The 20,698-nt window shown below is 33.8% G+C and overlaps 1 protein-coding gene across 2 annotated transcripts in view; it reads left to right on the top strand.

The window, feature by feature from the left end:
- Positions 1–1,591: 1,591 nt before the first annotated feature.
- Positions 1,592–20,698, top strand: part of dco (discs overgrown casein kinase 1) — a 57,588-nt gene continuing 38,481 nt past the window's right edge. Inside the window, exons 1-3 of one of the 2 annotated variants that reach the window (XM_074183206.1) lie at positions 1,592–1,677; positions 1,762–1,991; positions 2,096–2,206. In XM_074183206.1, coding sequence (XP_074039307.1) covers positions 1,916–1,991; positions 2,096–2,206 — 187 coding nt within the window. In that variant the 5' untranslated portion in view covers positions 1,592–1,677; positions 1,762–1,915. Of the gene's footprint in view, positions 1,992–2,095; positions 2,207–20,698 lie in introns of both variants that reach the window. The other variant, XM_074183211.1, reaches the window with a different exon arrangement.

Raw genomic sequence — 20,698 nt, 5'->3', positions numbered from 1 at the left:
GAAAAAGATACAAATGATGCTATCTTCTCTTTTTTATATGAAATTTACTCTGAATTGAATGCTGGTGAAGTAGCCGCCGCAATTTTTTGCGATATTTCAAAGGCGTTTGATTGCGTTAATCCTAAAATTTTATCAAAAAAATCTTCATAAATATGGATGTAGAGGTGTAACGAACACTTGGTTCGAATCGTACCTTTCAGGTCGGAGTCAAATGGTAAGAACAACGGAACTCTCTGATAACAGGGCCATTGAATCTGGTGTACCAGAGGGTTCTGTGTTAGGCTCTATTCTGTTTCTGTTATATATGAATGACATATCTATGATTAACATATCTGGTAGTTTCACTCTATTCGCGGATGATACTACAATATTGTAGAAAGAAAAAAACTTAATGGAGCTAAATAAAATAATATCATCCGACTTGAAGAAGGTGAAGAGCCGGTGCGATGCAAATTTACTCTCTCTAAATGCATCCAAAACGAATATAATATCATTCAAATGTTCGCTTGATGACATTTCAATAGACACTGACGTATTACAAAATAAATTAAACACAAAGTTTCTCGGTGTATTTATTGATAATTGGCTGAAATTTGATGAGCACCTTAAACAACTGAATAGTAAGATCTCCTCAGGATGTTATGCAGTTAGAGTGGTTTCAAATGAGTTGGGTTTCCATGTCGTAAAGACAGTTTACCATGCACTTGTTGAATCTCGACTACGTTATGGAATACCTTTTTGGGGAGCATGCAACTAATCCCTTCTCTCTTCTGTATTAATATTTCAGAAGAGGGCGCTAAGATATCTCTGTAAAGTTAAACCCAGAGAATCGTGCTATGTTACTCGCAATAGCAATTATACCTTTAGACTTCCCATCCCAACTTCGAATTTAATCAAGGATTCCATATACTACAATGGTGGTAAATTGTTCAATCATTTACCATTAGAAATGAAAATACAAACAATAATACAACAAGAAATATATAAATAAAGTAGAAATGAGATCTGCAAATTCAAGCAACGTTCATTTCAAAAAGGCGGTGAAGAACCTACTTGTGGATAGACCCTATTATAGTTTGGAAGAGTATTTTAGCGAATCCTTTTAATAATATATTACTAATATTTGTACTATCACTTTATTCATGGTGGTATTTTATCTATACATTTTTAGAACTTTTTTATATTTACATTTATTCATTTTTGGAACTTTTTTATATTGACATTTATACTTTTTCAGTACTTTTTTATATCCAACATTGTATTTCTTGGACTTTGTCAATAAGATGCAAATCTTCGGACAATAAAGTATATTTTGATTTGATTTGACATGTGACGGTAAAATGATAGGATGACCACTATTGTACAACGTACAAACTTAAAATTCCCTAGGATTTTTTATTTTTGTCCATATCAACTTTAATACTTCGATTTATATATCCGGGAACATCCAGAAATCTATAAAATTGAAAATTATCTGTTCTGACGACTTTGAATTATTCCAAAAAAGGCCTAGAGAATGTCAGTCGATTTAGACCCGAAAATTTTATAGTGGCAACACTGAATAGGGGTACTGGAATCGTCCATTGGCGATTTGATAGAGAAATTCATTTCATTATTTCACAGTTGGCAGTAGTGTGTTAAGTTGAACATTATGAATATGAAAAGGAAGATCATCAGGTTCGACTTCAACGTAGTTATTACAAAATAATGACATATCTGTGATATTATTTGAATTCTAAATAGTTTCATTCTTCGTTGTAGCTGCATCTTGACTTTGAAGTGTCTGTGAAAAGTGCAAATAAACTTGCTAGATAACGTGAAATTTCCTATGATAGTTGGCTAATGTAACATGGCCGCCTGAAGACGATTGCATTTCATGTCTTTTGTTGTGTAAAATTGTATCTTATAAACAGAAATGGAGTTGCGAGTCGGTAACAAATATAGGCTCGGCCGAAAAATAGGTTCGGGATCCTTTGGAGATATTTATTTGGGTAAGTTTTGACATTTTCAATGACGTTTTTTCGTTGTAAACAAAGGCTGATATATTAAAAATTATTCAATAAGCAGCCGTAAATACGTAGTTTCTTTATTTCAGGAACTAATATATCCACCGGAGAAGAAGTAGCCATCAAATTAGAATGTATAAAAACGAGACATCCACAGCTGCACATAGAATCAAAATTTTACAAAATGATGCAGGGCGGAGGTGAGTATTTTTTCATTCATTACTGCACATGTTTTATCTACCTGCTGTTAAATCAGCATGACAAACGTGAGATGCAGAGAAATCTTAAAATGATCCCAGTGCCCAAATTTGTTAAAGGAAACAGGTGTTCTCTTTTAACTGGTCCCCAATATTTATGTATGAAGGTGTGATATGATTATAATAGGTGACTGAATATTTTGAAGCAATGTATACTCTTGAGATTATTCTTCAAATGTACAAAACAAAAATATTAAAGTGCGCACTTTTTCCCCAAATATACTTTGTTGATGATTATTAAAAAAAAACAGCATAACATAATCTGTCCCAATTTTAGTGATGGAATAATAATTCAATGATAATGATTGTCATACTCATTTGAGTTTACCTAGAAAACAGAACCTTGTTCTAGTAAAAGACCACCATTGATTATTTTTCAATTGAAAATTCTGATATCTATATTAGATTTGAATTATTTCAATTCTTGATAATTATAGTGTTAACTATAAAAATGACTAATTTAGCAGAAGTGGGTTAGTATTTTTGTTGAATTGGAATCCCTTGTATTATTTTCAAATCAGTATAGATGTATTGATTATGAAGCTTTTTTTGAATAGCCTTTAGTGTAACTTTCTGTTACACATTGTTGTCAATTGAAACTGTGATACAAAAGTATTCAATTTGATAGCTCACCCTAGTTTTTGAAAAATTTTAATTTAGACTTGACATCTTTTTTCAATAATTGAACAGAACTGGCCGATACTTGATGAAAGTCCATATTAACACTAATTAATACAGTTTACTGTATGATTTTTACTATAAAAGGTTTTACAAAAACCGCGACACGTGTTTCGCTATACAATAGCTTTCTCAAGCGTAAAATAATTTTATTTTTACATTACAATACAATAAAGTGTATTAATTAGTTTTTATATTTTTGTTCGCTTACTTGTAAAATTGATTCTTCTTTTTTCAGTCTTGCGCTATGGACCTCTATCCATTTGCAACTTCCATTTATTCTATACAAATAACGTTTAATTTCATCCAAATTATTACTTTTTCAGCAAATTTCCTAATTATTTATGAAACTAAATGAAATTTTCACAAGATTTATTCGTTTGTTTTGTTATTAGTGTAACAGAATCTAACTAAAAATTTATATGAATACCCTTTACAAATAAGTAAATAAGAAAGAAACATTTAATAAAATTACTACTGTCTCCTGAAGTAATAAAATTTTGGAATGTGAACATTTTCATTTCTTGTCTTTGACTTCTCATGATATGGACATTATACTGAGAGATATCTTGGCGTGCGCTGCCTATACGTAGGAGTTAAATGTTGATTATTACCGTAAGATTGTTTATCTAAAATAGTTCTAAATAAAAGTCTGCGATAGCATATATCTACCTCTTATGTGGTAGCCGCTATATGCATAATACTGAGCCATAAATACAATTAAATTGGATACTTTTTTTACAATTCACATTTCAGAATATCTGTCGAATTCTTATAAAAATTGATACAATTGTCGTTTTAAGTTTTTAATATAGATAAACTTTGTCTTTTAAACTAAGTAATTTGGGCGAATCATTCAAAAGTTATCACGATGAGATTAACAAGGCATAGAGCCTTTACGCGTAACGTCTACTGTAAGGCGACGGGGAACGATACGCGGGGGTAGAGGGGAGGTCAAAGCAATGAACCGCCATCGCCGAGAACGCGGGCAGACGTCGTTGACGGTTGGGTTATTTTTGCGAATTTCTTTATAAAAACATAATTCGATTCTCGAAGCTATTCATTACTTAGTGTAGTTGGCATATTGGAAAGGGAAATCAGGAATTTCCACCTTGGAGGTGGAAATTCCTGATTCCCTTTTTTGATGCTTATTTACGTTATACAAAGAACCTACCTGCATACTTCAAGATTATAGGTTCAGAAGAACAATTTAATAATAAACTACTCGAAGTCTGTTGCTATTCAATTCCACATATCGACTACGTGAAGAGCCATCAGTGAAAACCTGTATATAAACAGTTCATCAATTACATTTCAAAGTAACTCCAAGTTTTTGGGTACAATCGTTGACGAAAACCTGAAATAGGACAAATGCATTGGGTCATTATGTTCCACCTTGAAAAAGCACTTTTTTGCGTTGAGAAATTTAAAGAGCTGTTTGAATGAAGGTCTCATGAGCCTTTACTCTGCATTGGTATATTCTTCTATTAGTCATAATATTATAGTTTATGGTCCCGCTACTGGCAGCAGCAGAGTCTTCATAGCATAGAAAAGAATCATACAATTGATATTCCACTTGGGTTTTCGAGAATCTTGCAGAGATGTTTTCAAAGAAAACATTATTAATATTTGTCTACATTCATAAAAACCATTTTATTCGAAATGCTGATGTCCACCACTACCCAACTCGTCAAAGAAACCAATTCAGATTGAAAATTGTTAACTACTCGACTTATAAAAAATCCCCAAAATATGCTGCGGCAAACTTTTTTAACATGCTACATAATGACTTGAAGAATCAGCAAAACCTGTTCAGATTCAAAACAAAATTGAAATGTTATCTGTTATCTAGGCATTTTATAGTATTTCAGAATTCATTTCAGACTGTCGGTAAACAGTGTACTGTGTACTACCTACTTTCAGTGTTGCTTGATTTGAGAATATTTTTAAAGTGTTTTTATTGTTTTATTATTCAATGTGAATTGGTGTATGATCAATAAATGTCTGTCTATCTATGTATCAATACTAGCTCTTTCCCACTATTTTACCCGCGTTACCGTGGGAACCTACCCTATGTGTTATTCCAGGTCATGATCTATCTATATACCAACTTACATTTGAATCTGTTGAGCTGTTTAGGCGTGAAAAAGTAAATAATGTAAATACATACATTACATTCATCCATCCTTACAAACTTTATGCATTTATATTATAAGTAGGAGTAGGATTAGTAGGATTACCAATGTATTTCATTCTAATACTTTCAGTTTTTTTTGTTGATGCTATTTAATCTATACTTATACATGCGAGTCACTCACTTAACACTCATTCATCTCTGTTTCTCCATACTGGTGAGTCCTAGAAAGCTGAAATTTGGTATATGGGTGCTTCTTTGGTCTAAGATGGGCACTAAGAAAGAAATTTCAAATAATCCAACTGGGGAGACCCCCGTGGGGATAAAAGGGGAACGTTTACATATGAAAATTACCTTTTCATCACTGTTTCTCCGTACCGCTATATTTTTGGAGGCTGAAATTATTTATGTAGGTTTGTTTAATGTTGTAGATGTGCAATAAGAAAGGATTTTTAGATATTCGAACTGAGGCGCCAGCCGCGGGTGAAAAAGGCCGGCGCATCCTTAAAACAAAATTCGTCAAATTTCATCATTGTTTTTTCATGCTCTTAAATTTCCGGTGGGTGAATTATATTTAGTATCAGCATTGCACCCGTGCTGAGCCGGAGCCGGTCGCTAGTATTGTATAAGTGGGTACCTATTGATTGACTGAAACTCTTATATTAACGTACAGCCGAAGCTACCGAACCTAGAATCTTGAAATATGCAGGTAGGTTCTTTGTACAGCGTAAATAAGCATCAAGAAGGGGAATCAGGAATTTCCACCCCAAATCCATTATTTGACAGCTAAGTTTTATTCACAGACGAAGAAGCAAGTTTTTCTAAATACTGAATCAAAAGTTTTTATAATAATCATTTTTGGGCCGAGGAAAATCCTCATGCAATCGCGGAATCTCATCACCAAGAGCAGTTCTCAGTGAAGGTCTGGGCTGGAATTATTGGAGATAATCTAATTTGGCCGTTTTTTAACACGCAGAATTAATATACATACGAGTTATGAGTTTAGTCTTAACACCAAACCTTCATTTTTAACACCTCGACACGTGTTTCAATCACAAAGTGATCATCTTCAAGAGGAAGATTAAACTGTATGTTCAAAAAATAAATCAATTTCTGTTTTGTCCCCTACGCTTTTCGGTATGTCCTTCAGCTCTCTCAGCGATTCGGTTTTTTTATCTCTTTAATCGTCGCAAAACGCCAACCTTTCATGGGTCTCTTCAAATCTTGGAAATAGAAAAAAGTCGCAGGGGGTTAAATGTGGTGAATATGGTGGCCGAGGCATGATTAGGGTGTTGTTTTCGGGCAAAAAATTCCGAATAAGCAATGACGAGTGAGCAGGTGCATTATCGTGATCCAAAAGCCATTAATTGTTTTTCCACATTACCGTAAGTTTTCTTCGTTTTGCTTCTCGCAAGCGGCGAATAAGATAATATTCATTGACATACGAACATGTGGCAAAAATTCCCGATGAAGTACACTATGGTAGTCGAAGAAAACAGTGAGCAAAACCTTTGACATTTGATTGAGCTAGTCATGTTTTTCCTGGATTTGGCTCTCCTGGCTTGGAACCATTGGATTTTGGTTTCGATGTCGTAACCAAATAATATACCCATGATTCGTCACCAGTTATGACCCTTTTAAACTGATCTGAATCGTCGTTGACGTCATTCAACAATTCAGCTGAAAATGTTTTTACGAAAATCTCTGTAAACACCATGGTGGTGTCAGTATTGTCAAAAATATCCAAATAATAATGGTTTTTTTTAGATTAATCTTCCATTACTTGCGCCCAGTTAAAGTTAATCACTGATTAACTTCGTTTTGAAATATATAGCTCAGTCAATCGGCCGATGTGTGAGTCGATGGTTCAAGCCGCAGGCAGAACGCTCGATTTTTCACTCGCTATCGTCCAACCCGTGCTGGGAATCACACGTTAAAAGGTAAGACCCGTTAGTCCTTAGCTCGCACGTTTCGACTTCTGAGGGTTGTCGTTCGTAGAGGTGCGATAGCTGGTTAACGAAAAAAACATATTTTAAACATATTTAAACAGAAAAAAAGGTGCGTCTCGGGACTCCCGACAGAAGTGATAACTTAAACTATTTAATATTGAAATTGTTCAACTTGAGAAAAACTTAGGTAATTACTTAAATTTCATGTATATTAATATGATAATGTAAGAAAAGGTTATTCATTAATAAAATCTTTTATTGATTATTTTGTGTTTTTACATATATTATAGCTACTATAAGCCAATTGTTACTTTTGAAGGATCAAATAATGATACTAATAATGTGCATACACAAAATTACTATAATCATTTCAATATCAATCAATACAATAATATTGCGTGCTGGTTAGATTTTTATAATACTGTCAACAGTATATGTTCAACGCATACTAAACACTGAGTGCCTGTCCGACGAGAAGGGAGGAGGCTGCCTTCCGCTGACGTATGCGTGAGAGAGGAAATCCGGACAGATTGGCGTTTTAGGTAACGAAGTGGTTTACCCCCCATAAGAAGTTATCAATTCAAAAAGAAAAATATGGACCCGGGAAGTGAAAACAAGTGTACTACACCAAATTGTCAATGTGACTAGAAATTACTTTCCACTTGAAAATAAATTGAGTTATAGTCAGATAACTTTGTCAATTCTAAGCCAGCTTGGTGGAATGATTAGTTGAACATTGGACCTTAGGTGCAGTAGTCGTGGGGTCAAGTCACATCTACGACTGCCTTTGTAACTTTTTTCCATTCAATATTCAAACTATTCGAAATTGAATAAAATAACAAAAATACCAAATATTTGTAAACGCTTCTTTTGGTTGCTTCTTGTTTTGAAAGTCAATGATGTTGCTCTGATTCGGAATATCCTTAACAAATAAATCTCATTTTGAAATATTCTTATTGTCGGTAATAGAAAAAGTATAGTATTCCACTCACGAAAAATGGCCATTGATTTCTGGCTTGTTGAATGATAGACTATTATTGGCAGAATCTACATAAAAATTATTCGATGTACTTATGTCATCTACAAGTTGTTCAGTTAGATCAAGCATTTGAGCGTGAGTAATGGAAGTTTGATAAATAATAAATCAGAAAATTTTGGACTCTTCAATTAATTTTGTTTCTAGTTTCATTTTAATCGTGATTGTGCTGTATTTATGTATTGTATTATGCTTATTGATATACAACTCCCGTGACTTGAGTTTCAAGTCGAAATGCCAAAAAGCAGTATGAGGCCATATTAAATTCGAAACCACCTTGCATAATTTTCTCTATTATAATAGCAAGTCACCTTGTGACACAAACGAAACTTCTATATCGAGTTGAATACTATGATTCATTCATAATTTCCATAATCAATATCGGAAACAAAAGAGGGTCCAACAGGTCGAGAAGGGAGAATCTAATGGGGTTTTATTTGCATTCTCGACTAGCTGACGACAAGAATAGACTTGCCCGTTTCCATTATGTCGTTTCAATTGAAAACGAAAAGAAACCAGGTGGTTAAAATGGATCAGATGAATAAGTGGAAAAACAATTGTGCATCGGAAATATTAAGGTGATCAGAGGGTATAGTCGATATGAGATTCGGTAGTCGTTTTTAACACGTTTTTATTAGCTTTACCTGTATGTATGTATGTTTGTTTGTTTGTAACTCTCAAGCTCGGGATCTGTATTTGACGGAATTATCGACATTATTGCTTGATTTATTCGCAGGCAGATGGCGCTAAACGCAACCTCCTTGATATATTGACATTATTGCTTGATCTATTCGCGGGCAGATTGCGCTGTACATAACCTCCTTGATATAATTCGAACTCACTTCACACGTGTTTCTTCATTTGAAAAAAGTATTTTTTTATTAACACGCGCGCTAGCTGCCTATTTGTAACCCTTCTTTGCGCGCCTGCTGCCTTGGGCTTGGTAGCTGATTTTCAGGCTCCCTCTCCGGAATTGGAAAATATCAATGGTCAATTTTCTAAACATTATACGACTGATTGATCTCAAAGTTTAGATAAAATAAATACAGCGTGACTTACGGTCGATGGTAGGTTAGATGTTTCTGGAAAAAGCAAAGCATGATTTTTCTGAAAATTTCACCTCTCACATTTCCTTACCTGTTCTATCGATCTAAAATATTTTCAGAATTGCGGCGTTGCCACTTCCATCAAAAACTCCTAGCAACTTTATTTTTTTAAATGGAACACCCCGTATATTAATACATTTTTGGAATCGCTCTGGTATTTCAATTCTTTTTTGTTAATAATGTCCTATACCTATCTCTATCTGTTTTCAAGATAAAAAATAAATTGTGCTAAATATGGTCCAAAACATAGCCTTAATTGAAATTAAGTACATCAGTACTCTCAATTCATGAAAAGTTGATATTTTGATGATAGTTTGGACAAACTCGAAATATTCAAATAACACCAAGAAATCGACTCCATATCATACAGGGCGTGCTATAATTACTATTATTTCCATTGTGCATAAAAGTAGTCAAAAGTTCATTTTTTCAAATGAAACCCCCTGTATATTACTCGGTAAATTGAAAGATGGTGAAAAATGCTTCAAGATGATATATCATGTCCCTATACCTAAATCGTCAAGTTTTCTCAATAAAGTCGCTTCTTCTAGAAACATTATTTTTTTTAGAATTTGGATTCAGGCAGCAGTGGAATTATCAAGCTTAGAGCAGTTCGATTACTTTCATAAGTAATTTACAAAGTGTTATCGACGGTGTTTCGAATCATCTTCCAAAATGAATGCAAATATCGATTATTCAAACGAAGTTCTTATGAAATTATTTATTATACACATGAACAAAGTGATCAAATAATTGTCAGAACGTGTAAAAAATTCAACCAAATGTATCCTGAATTAACACCAATGAACGAGAGGAAGTTTGTAAGATTACAAAATAATTTCCTTAACTATCGCTCAAAGTTTCCAGGGAACAACTGTACCAAAAATCAGTCATTTCTTCTTCTTAACTCTCGAATGAATCGAATCCCGTAGAAAAAAAAAGTGTTATCACCATTTTTCAAAAAGTTATTCAATTGTTAACTAACAAATTTTTTCCCAATCTCCGTTGGCATAAATAATGGGATAAAAGGTATAAATAATTGGCCTATAAATTTTAAACCTCGTGGAGCCCTTTTGATATATATACTTCATACGATCCTGCGATAAAAGTTCATAAAAATTTATTAATTTGTTAATTATGATTTTTTATAACAATTGCAAAATGAAATATCTGAAAATTGTTGATAAAATTTTTTTTTTCAATTGATATTTAGCTATGTCTGTTTTCACATTAAACAATGGCAGTTACTAACATAGGATATGAATTTTTTACGTAATTTGTTCATTAAATTGTTTAAACGAATAGAGAAATTCAATATTTTTGAACATTTTTTTTTGATATTTTGTTGTCTAGAGATGATTATGATATAAAAAAAAATCTTAATTTTAAATTTTAATTGTTTAAAATAGATTTTTTTTATATTTCGATTGTTTAAATAATTAGTTAAGAAATAATTTTGCTGTTTATTAGTTTAACAATTTGTTATAAACAAATATTGACCAACGTTATATTTTTTTTTCTGAAACAGAAAAAAAATATAAAAACAGCTTGATGAGTGGGCAGAATAGTCATTGATGGGATCGGTAGTTTAATGTAGACGGGTGGCGAGACGTGTGTAAGTAGTGTCAAATTTGTGATTATGTTTTTTAATTAGACATCCCGTTTCCATAACAAAAATTGCGAATACTGTTAACAGTTTGTGTTTAACAAAAAGAGGTTCACAGGAATTCTCGCTTTGCACATGTATTTTACTGCACGTTTTTGTAGTACAAAAACAGAGTTTATGAGATTCATCACACAACCCACAGAATGGAATTCTATATATCAAGTGGGATTCTACTAAGGAATAGCGGAAGAAAGTTCATTCGTAAGAGAAGACTGGCCTGAACGAATTCTTCCTTTAGAAGATTTCATTTATAGCCAGTCTTCAAGTATGCCCACTTGCTATAGGTGAAATTTATTCCTTATACGAGGATTTGGGCCATTTGAATATGCTGTTGGTATGATAGTCTGAAAGAATTTGATATTTAATAATGGGAAATCTGTCTTTCTTTGCCTACTGTGTAGGTGAAGGCCTGAACGATCTGAGTATAATTTACTAATAACAACACTGATTAACACGGAAGGCTTAGTTAGGTTAGGTCAAAAGAAAGCGGGTCCATTCGAACCTCCACCGCAACCCGCACGGGTTTTTTGTGGCCCACACCTATTGACTCCGACCAAATAAACCCAGCTTCTTAACGAAGCCGATCAGTTTATGTGGTGATTGATCTTTCAGGTCAGATGATGAGTGTGCGGCTCGGCCAAACTCTGAAAACCTTATTCGGTCCGCGGCGATCTGCTGTTTCATCATTTTTCAAGCAGAGGCGACACACACTGTCTTCCGACAATTCGAATCTCGGCATATGACGATTCAGACGACAGTGATCTGTAAGAAGGCCTGTTAGACATGTAATTCATTCCTACTGTACTCCAACAACTGCTATGTCAATTCAATTTAATTTTCTTCAAAGTAATTTATATATCAATTCTAGGTAACTGGCATTTTTGAGACGAAAGTTCTATAAATTAATAAAAAGTACCTTGGGATTCCAATACATAATTTCGGATTTTTTTCTATGACGTAAATAGATCTTCGCTCAATATTGTTTTTCGAGTTCCAGTTTTCAACTAATATTCCAGACAAAGTAGAATCTGATGATGTATTGTAACCTTTTTTTTTATCAAAAGGTACACTTGCACGGAGCTCTTAGTCAGGAAGATTCTTTGGGTCGTGAGTAGGAGGAAACTAAAAAAAATTGATGTTGAATCGGGTGCCACCAGATTGAAAACAGTATTTCGGAATATTCCCAACCACGGAAAACAAAATTCATATTATATGACGTGACAAAAAAACTATCCAGTGACTACATAAAATATTCCACTATCTCTGTTGAAAAACGAAAACAACATTAAAATATCATTTAATAATTCGAACATTCAAATAATCGAATGTTTAGGAGAATCTAAGTCAGATATGATCAACATTTATATTATACAGTGTGTCCAAGATAAGGATCCTAAGCATGGGAATCTCAGTACCTGTTGGAGATACAGCTTAGGTTAAATTAGCAAAAAGTTGTGTTCTTTAAAGCTTATTTACATGCCGTTTAGAAACTTGAAGAATTTTCATGGCCTGCTGAGATATTTGGGAAAAACGAGAATTTGACAATATCAATTTAATTTTTTTCTGACTTTATTTGAAAAGATATCAAAAAACGAATAACACTTTTTCATTGGTACTTTCAAGGTACTACACGATGGTATTTTTAGTTTTTATATCCGACGTTTCGTTTTCAAAAAACCATCATCAACTTTATTTTTTTAAATAGCCCGAAAAAAAAGTACACCCTGTATCTGATTCCATTTTTTATTACGAATTCAACGATGTAACACATGCCATTGTTTTCTTTTTAGTTTAAGGGAAAATTGCATTTTTTCTATTTTTAAAATGTATTTTTAAGTAGGTTAATAATGATTTTTTTAAAGTAATGAAAACAACAAATAAATTAACGCATTTTTTATTTAATTCAAAGGAGGTGTTCAAACAGGTTTCCGTTATTTTCCAAACATAAGTATGATCTTCTAACTGTAGAACTTAAAACATCACGTAACATCTCTGGTGTAATACTGTTTAATGCGACAGTTACACATTCTCGTAACTGCTGTTCAGTTTCAAAAGAATGTTGGTAAACCCGGTTTTTAACAAAACCCCATATGAAGAAGTCCAGAGGAGTTAAGTCAGGGGATCGCGCTGGCCAAGACACTTCACCAAAGGTTCCAATCCACCTTCCAGGAAATCGCTGCGAAAGATACTCTCGAACTTGTCTAGAATTATGTGCAGGAGCACCGTCTTGTTGAAACCAACAGTTATTGACCTGTGCCAGAGGTAAATTATCTAAACAGTCTTCTACATAGTTTTGCAATAAATGATGGTATCGTTCGGCGGTCAAAGAATTATAGTAAACAAAAACGGACCTAGTATTTCAGTTCCTAAAATTGCACACCACATATTAAACCCAAAACGTTCTTGATATTTTCTTAACACGCGGATTTTGCTGAGCCCAGTAATGCGTATTGCAGCGGTTGAAGATACCATTATTAGTGACCGTTCGAAATCCCCTGGTTTAAGTCCTTGGCAAATCCTAAATTTATAGGGGTGATACCTATTTTTACGCAAAATAAATTGAGCTGTGGATTTGGCTACTCCTACATTATTTTCGATTTGCCTAGTTGATATTTCAGGGTTCTCAACAACTGCTTGTAAAACATTATTTTGGGCTTCTTCTGAAGATTCCTTTATTCGAGATAAAACAGGCTTTTTAAATGAACCATATTCTTTTAAACTTCGAGCCAGCTCTAAGAAAATAGACTTACATGGCTGCTTTCTTTCTGGATATGTTAAGATACATTGCTGCTGTATTTACAGTATTTTTGTGGCACAAAATGTAGCACGTTAGCATGTCAAACTTTTCTTCATGGCTATAATGCTCACCCGGCATATTCGACGATAATAACACAATATTATCTATTCAACAATAAACAATAATAACGACAACAGTAACAATAACTCTAAAAACAACAACTCGACAAACAGGCTAATAACAACGACAATTACTATTTTATCGTGTATTTAAATAATATTTGACAGGCTCGGTGACAGGTATTTACGTCAAAGCATTTGTTTGCAACGCCTACTTAAAGATTTTTTTTAAAATAGAAAAAATGTAATTTTCATTTAAACTAAAAAGAAAACAATGGCATGTGATACATCGTTGAATTCGTAATAAAAAATGGAATCAGATACAGGGTGTACTTTTGTTTCGGGTCATATAAAAAAATAAAGTTGATGATGGTTTCTTGAAAACTAAACGTCGGATATAAAATCTAAAAATACCATCGTGTGGTACCTTAAAAGTGCCAATGAAAAAGTGTTATTCGTTTTTTGATATCTTTTCAAATAAAGTCAGAAAAAAATAAAATTGATATTGTCAAATTCTCGTTTTTCCCAAATATCTCAGCAGGCCATGAAAATTCTTCAAGTTTCTAAACGGCATGTAAATAAACTTTAAAGAACACAACTTTTTCCTAATTTAACCTAAGCTGTATCTCCAACAGGTACTGAGATTCCCATGCTTAGGATCCTTATCTTGGACAAACTGTATAACTCGCTTGTTCATAGTACTATGTTCAGCGTAACAAGTGTGACTCTTCTAATGACTCGCTGTAAAAAAATTAAGATTGATTCTTCAAAGTAATTATTTTAAATGAATTGCACGTGATAAATATATCAGTTCCAATCATTTTTCATTATCAGTTACGGAGGAGAAAATAATAATATCATCTAATAATCGGTAATCAAATAAAAAAAAATGAATCAGGAAATATCGAAAATCTGACCTCAATTTCCCTCGATGTATGATGGTGCTTGGAGTTCTTGGTAAATGTCCTAAAGAGATGACGACAACTTGTAGCAGTGCTCTTATAAAAAAATGTTCCACTGTTACATGGAGTAGAGGAGTTCTCAGGAAATGTAGAAATATGATTCTGCCAATTAGTACCAATACTTCGGATTCGGCTGACGAAGGTGATTCGGATACTGGAGTCGACCAAACTTATTATATAACAAATTCTGAAATCGGAAGCTTTTCTCAGCTGGCTGAGTTGGTACTCTCCAGAAGAAATCCTACGAGAGAATTAGGAATAAATTTTCACGTGATTGAAAAATAGGCCAATTCTCCTTTTTTTTAAGCAAATGAAATTATAAAAAAAACTATGTACTAAAAAAACTTACCCCAGTAAAGGAAGGTTTCTATTCCAAATAGGTATAAAACCTACTATTAAATGATCTACAAAGTGATGAAAAAGTAATAGCCATACAGCATAACAAATCCAATTAAGAAATACTGCAAAAACGCAATTTGCTGAGGCAGAGAGAGGCAAAGCCGCTTATATCATATCACCTTGGTAACTATCCACAATATTCAAAAATATTTTTACAGGGAAGAAATGGAGTTTGGGATTCGGAAGAGTGAAGTCGTGTGCCATCTAATAGAGACAGGTAGAACTTGGAATGTTCTAGGTATAGACAACATTATAAATGATAAATATTAGGTTGGAATTCATTGTTGGCTGGTGGCACCTATCAGTAAAGAGCATCACTAGGACAGTACGAAATGAATTGATCGTGATCGAATATGACATGTTTACAGGTGATTTCATGAAATAGTTCGCGTAATACTTTGAACAAAAAAACGTTACAGTATCAACAGAAGTCATGTCTGATGTACTCAAACTCTCACTGTCCTTAGTATAGTAATTTTTTCCAATACTTACTGTATTTTCTATTTCTTTAGAACGATTTCTTTTTTGGTGGTATATAATATTTACGGTTTGTTTAGCTTTTGGTCTTCGAAAAACCTGTTCATTAACTTGAATTCCAATATCAAAGGTGTTTTCCTGTGTATATACCTGCTTCATCAGACATGATTTGATTTTCAGCGATATCTACGTTACAAGTATTCAACAAAATTTGTTTTTCTTTTTTTTGAACAAACGGTGGAGCTTTAGATGTATGGGCCGTCGGTCTATCGATCTGGCAATCAAATATATGTGAAATTACGCCTGGTTTCAATATAATTTTTCCCACTTTCATAGTTTTGATATAGGTACATGTAATTTTCTAAGCCTGTTTCAACCTAAAATTCAAAGTAGTGCTCAGAGTAAACTATAATTTTTTTATTAATCATTATCATTCATACTTACATTAAAATGATCGCAACAAAAATGCGTCCCCTTGGCAAGCAACACACTACTTGCTTTCTACGGCTTTAGCACACGTATTTCGCTAATCCGCCAGCACTCCCTTGTTAGAGTAAGATCCCAGAGCCGTAAGACACAACTTATTTTCTAAAGCATATAACTTTCGGTTCACAGTAGTCTCTTGTGTACTTTTTATTACCTGAATGTTTGTGAAGCTTGCCCGGTGGCACCTGCGCAGGTACCAGATGAGAAAGGTAACCAGAGTTACTTAATTTAGATTTTTATGACTGATTTTTATATATGTTTTGTCGAATATTACTCTGAAGTCATATAAAAAAAAATCAGGTGCTTTCCATGAGCCAAAACTTTTATCAGACGCTTTAAAGCTCTAAGAAAAATAAATGAACTATAATAGTATATTATGCAACGATCATGTAATGATGGTTATTAAGACACGAGCATTAACCGGGATACGAAACGAGCCGAAGGCGAGTTTTGTATGGTATATGCGAGTGTATTAATAACCATTACATGAGAGTTGCATACGCTATTTTTTCTAAACCCGATAAATAATGAAAAACCATAAATATTATATTTGTATTGAACACATTTACAGTAATTAACTCATATTTTTTTTAAAAAACACAAACTTAATGGTATTATCATGGATATATGAAAACTATAAAGATTCTAATTATATTTATATTGAATATAACAACTGTAATTAATCTGATCTTTTAAAAATATTGGAGTCGATGGTATTCCTTCTATATCGCTGTTTTCAGGCATTTTGATAATATAGGTAGGTAATATGAAAACTGATTTTGACAAATAAAGCAATTAGTTACTTAGGTTAGAATCTAGGACAAACAAAGGAACAGGATTCTTGATTGAAAAATTATGGGTTTCTATTGGTTGATAATCTGTATCGTTATGAAAAATCTGTATCATAATGGATATCATTATGAAACGGATTATGGTCATATAAGTGTATTGTTAGAGTACGGGTGTAGAAAAATAAATATATTTATAAATATGTATCTATAATATAAGTTTTTAAATGTCTTGACCACGCTCCGTTTCGGTGAACGCCACATTCAACAATTATTTTGAAGGGGAAGATACAGAGTGAAAATTCAGATTTTTTGCAGATGTAGGAGAGACTGGGGCAAGATGAGATAGCTAAGACAAAACTCGTTATACAAGGAAAATTAAACTCTTTAATAACATTCTTTAACAAAAGAGGTAACCATTATACATTTCTCTCTTATAATTAAACGTTGTAGCATGCAAAATCACAGAACTTTTTTTGGCAAATAATGAAAAAATAAACTCGGCAAATTTCCCGTTTTGCCCCATAACTGGGGTAAGATGGGAAACGCTGTGGGGCAAAACGAGTACGCTTTTTAATCGGGTAGACAGCGTTCACAAATGTGTGCCTCTTCATCTTCCTCATCTACTCCGGCACATGAATTATGCGCCCAACCGTGGCACATGCTGCAGATGACCCAACCTTCGGTTGAATCTGAGTATAAGTACCCACAATAGATGCAAGCACAGTCATCATCCTCTTCTTTTGATGAACTATCTTCCGATTCAGTTTCTTTTTTGCACCTTTTGGTTTGACGCTTTTTCTGCAGGTTTTCCTTGTCAGTTGTCTTTTTAATCTTCTTTGCAGTCTTTTTTCCAGGTTTATTTATTTGTTTTTTACCTTTTTCAGTCATTTGATTATCAGTCTTGATTATAGTATCCCATTAAGCCCCGATCATCTTGCCCTGATCCACACGTGGGTAAAAAAGATGACGCAATTCTAACCTCAAACTTTACCGGCGAAAAAATCTGGTTTGAATTTAATGTTTTGGACTACTATAATAAGCTCGGGATTGAAATAATACATTAACACAGGTACTTACATGTCTGTACATCAGTTTTCGAATCAAATATCGCGTAAAAACACTTGCAATATCACTTTTTTCTCTCTGCAACGCAAAAACGAGTTCTAACCTGTTTGCTCTGCTTGGACACACTAGCGGAGAGTGAAGTTCGTGCAAATGGCGCTGTTGCCGCTCCGAACACGATTACTATTCACGCACACAAGCTTACTTCCCGTGCTGCCCCGAATTTCATCTTGCCCCGGTCTCCCCTACTATTTGAAACATAAACTTTCAAATTACGAAATAAAAAAAAATTGTTAAATGAGCCCATTCGCTACTAATCTAGCGTTGCTTGGGAGGAGCCAAGAGCTTCCAACGCCGCTTGACTGTCCGAGAATATTTTTATTGACTTGTGTATGAGGTTGGATTCTGACAACACACGATCCAATTTGATCCATAATGCCTGAGGCCATTTCCAGAATGCTGTGACTTCCAGTGTTAACCAGCAGTGTTTTGTACTCTGCATTAGATTGATTTGTATGATTGGCGAAGTGCACAAGTCTATATGTAGTCCATCTAGCCTCTCTCACGCAAGGGCTTTTATCATTAATTCATATTCCACAGGTAATAAAGTACCCAATTGAAGAACTTAGATCGGATCGAATCATAACGTCATCTCCTTTTCCAGCAAAAATTGAAAATATGTCGGGCATGCCTGTGCAGGTATGTGTTACATATAAAAAGTGACTTTCATAGAAAGTATTGAAAAGGTGAAAATTATTTGTTACTCCGCTGCTTAAGGACTGAAATACCAACCCATGGCCGACTATAAATCGCTATACAGCAGTCGACGAAAATAAATATCGTTTCAAGATGCGCTTATCACAACAATAATGTACATAATGAGGAACACGCGGAACCACCAAAGCAATAATTTATTGTTTGTTGTTTCTGATAATCTAGATAGTTGGCAGCATTAGACTAGTGCACTTTGAAGTTACAAGTCGACTTCTTTGAACTGCGTTATCGAAAGTGCAAACTCGTATATACATTTCAGTAATACAATATCACAAACTATTACTGGCGAGTAGTATATTTATGTATGCATGGCGTTTCGGAAACTAACACCAAGAGTTGATTTTTTTCAGTTTATGCGCACTAAAAATACAAATATATCCTTTACTTGACTTACATGTTTTTTTTTTGAGAGTATTTTGCGAAGTCTAAGGATCAGCCTTATCGAAATTGATATAACTTCAAACACATCTGGAGTTGTTGATTCAGTATACCTGATACAGTTCGAAATTTTAATGAAATATAAAAAATTAATCTCCCTTGAAAATATACCGCTTTTGAAATGTGAGATGTATTTCTTCAGTTGGTTGCATTTTCTTGCAAATTTCATGTTTTTTATAGAAATGTAGCCTTTCGCGGCTGGCGTCAATGTTTTGGTTGGTTTCCTGAAACTGTTGACACGTCAAGAAGAGTATAGTATTTCCAATACCAATTGAAACAGCACAGAGAAGACAAATTGAATTGTCCACTTTTTAATCTATTGTTGACAAATTAATTTACAGGTAGTGGTTCCACTAGTTAATTACCGAAAAATCAATTAGGATAATCATCATTTAACAAACAAAGTCCACATCGGACCAAAAAACTTCAGGTATATAAACAGCTAACCCTTGTCTTTTGATTCAGTATCAATTTGCTTCTCCTGAAGATGCTAACCTTGTTAGCGAAACGCGCGTCGAGTGCAAAAATATCAGTTTGGTGTTAGGGTAATTGATCTCTAGAAAAATTTTTCAAAAATCAGTTTGCGAAACCACCCACTACCTCACCTAACCCCACGAACACACGGCACTGATAAAGAAATATTGCGAAACGGACAAAAAAATTAGTATTCAGCCAGTCCAGCTAGCCGAGCCTTTATTCCTCAACTACATTCGATAGCACGTTTACTAACTATCTGGGCGACTAGGGGCCACAGGCAAGAAATGTTTACGACTGTACTCTTATTTTTATTGCCGTTCCAATTAGGAATGGATAGACTATACTTCGACCAAGCCACTGAAGATGACTGCCGCAGTTGCAGCCGGAACATTTGTAGATTATAACCAAAGAAAATCACGGCAAAACCCGGAAACCAACCAAAACATTCGTGTTTTTTTACATTTTTTCCAATCTGCTTTGTATTCACTTCTTTTGCAGCTTTTCCTATAAAATGCTCACATATTGCATCCTTCTTTCTTCCCGACATTAACATTAGTTTCTTTATTTTGAAACCCTCGAACTGTTAACTTGAACACTAATCACCAGATCAATTAGAATTAGATAGGCACAACCAAACCAACTACTTTCACCATCTACGAAAAAAAGCGTAATGAATTAGAAAATCAATTCACCATGCTTTTATTATAAGTTCAGACTGTTTCCGACAATAATAAACCTATCCGAGTCAAGTCAATATTCGAAACGGGATTTGTCTTCTCAGAAAAACAAATTAAAAATTATTTCAAATAACTTATATTTTCCGATCAGATTTCAGAATCAAGATCAAGTTTATTTCTGTTACGAAACGAAATGGATATTTGAAGGCTACAAAAGTTATACAATAAAAGAAAGTAATTGATTTGAATAAAAAACATCAATGGTTTTTAATTAAAAAATAAAATATTTTTGCTAATCCTGCTCCACAACGTGTTATTGTTTTTATTAGAGTAAAATACAGTCATAGTATCAACGATGAATTGAAAATTGTTATAGAGAACCGTTGAATAACTATTAGAGTAGTTGCTGAGGATGTCGGCATATCGGTTGGCTCATTCGAAAATTTTGGGCGTGAAGCGAAATTCTT

Source organism: Leptinotarsa decemlineata, unplaced genomic scaffold (assembly GCF_025532065.1).
Source record: "Leptinotarsa decemlineata unplaced genomic scaffold, Ldec_3_MD MMD2_P_RNA_scaffold_2, whole genome shotgun sequence".
NCBI lineage: Eukaryota > Metazoa > Arthropoda > Insecta > Coleoptera > Chrysomelidae > Leptinotarsa > Leptinotarsa decemlineata.
The sequence above is the reverse complement of the archived record's forward strand: the minus strand, read 5'-3'. Positions and strand labels throughout refer to the sequence as shown.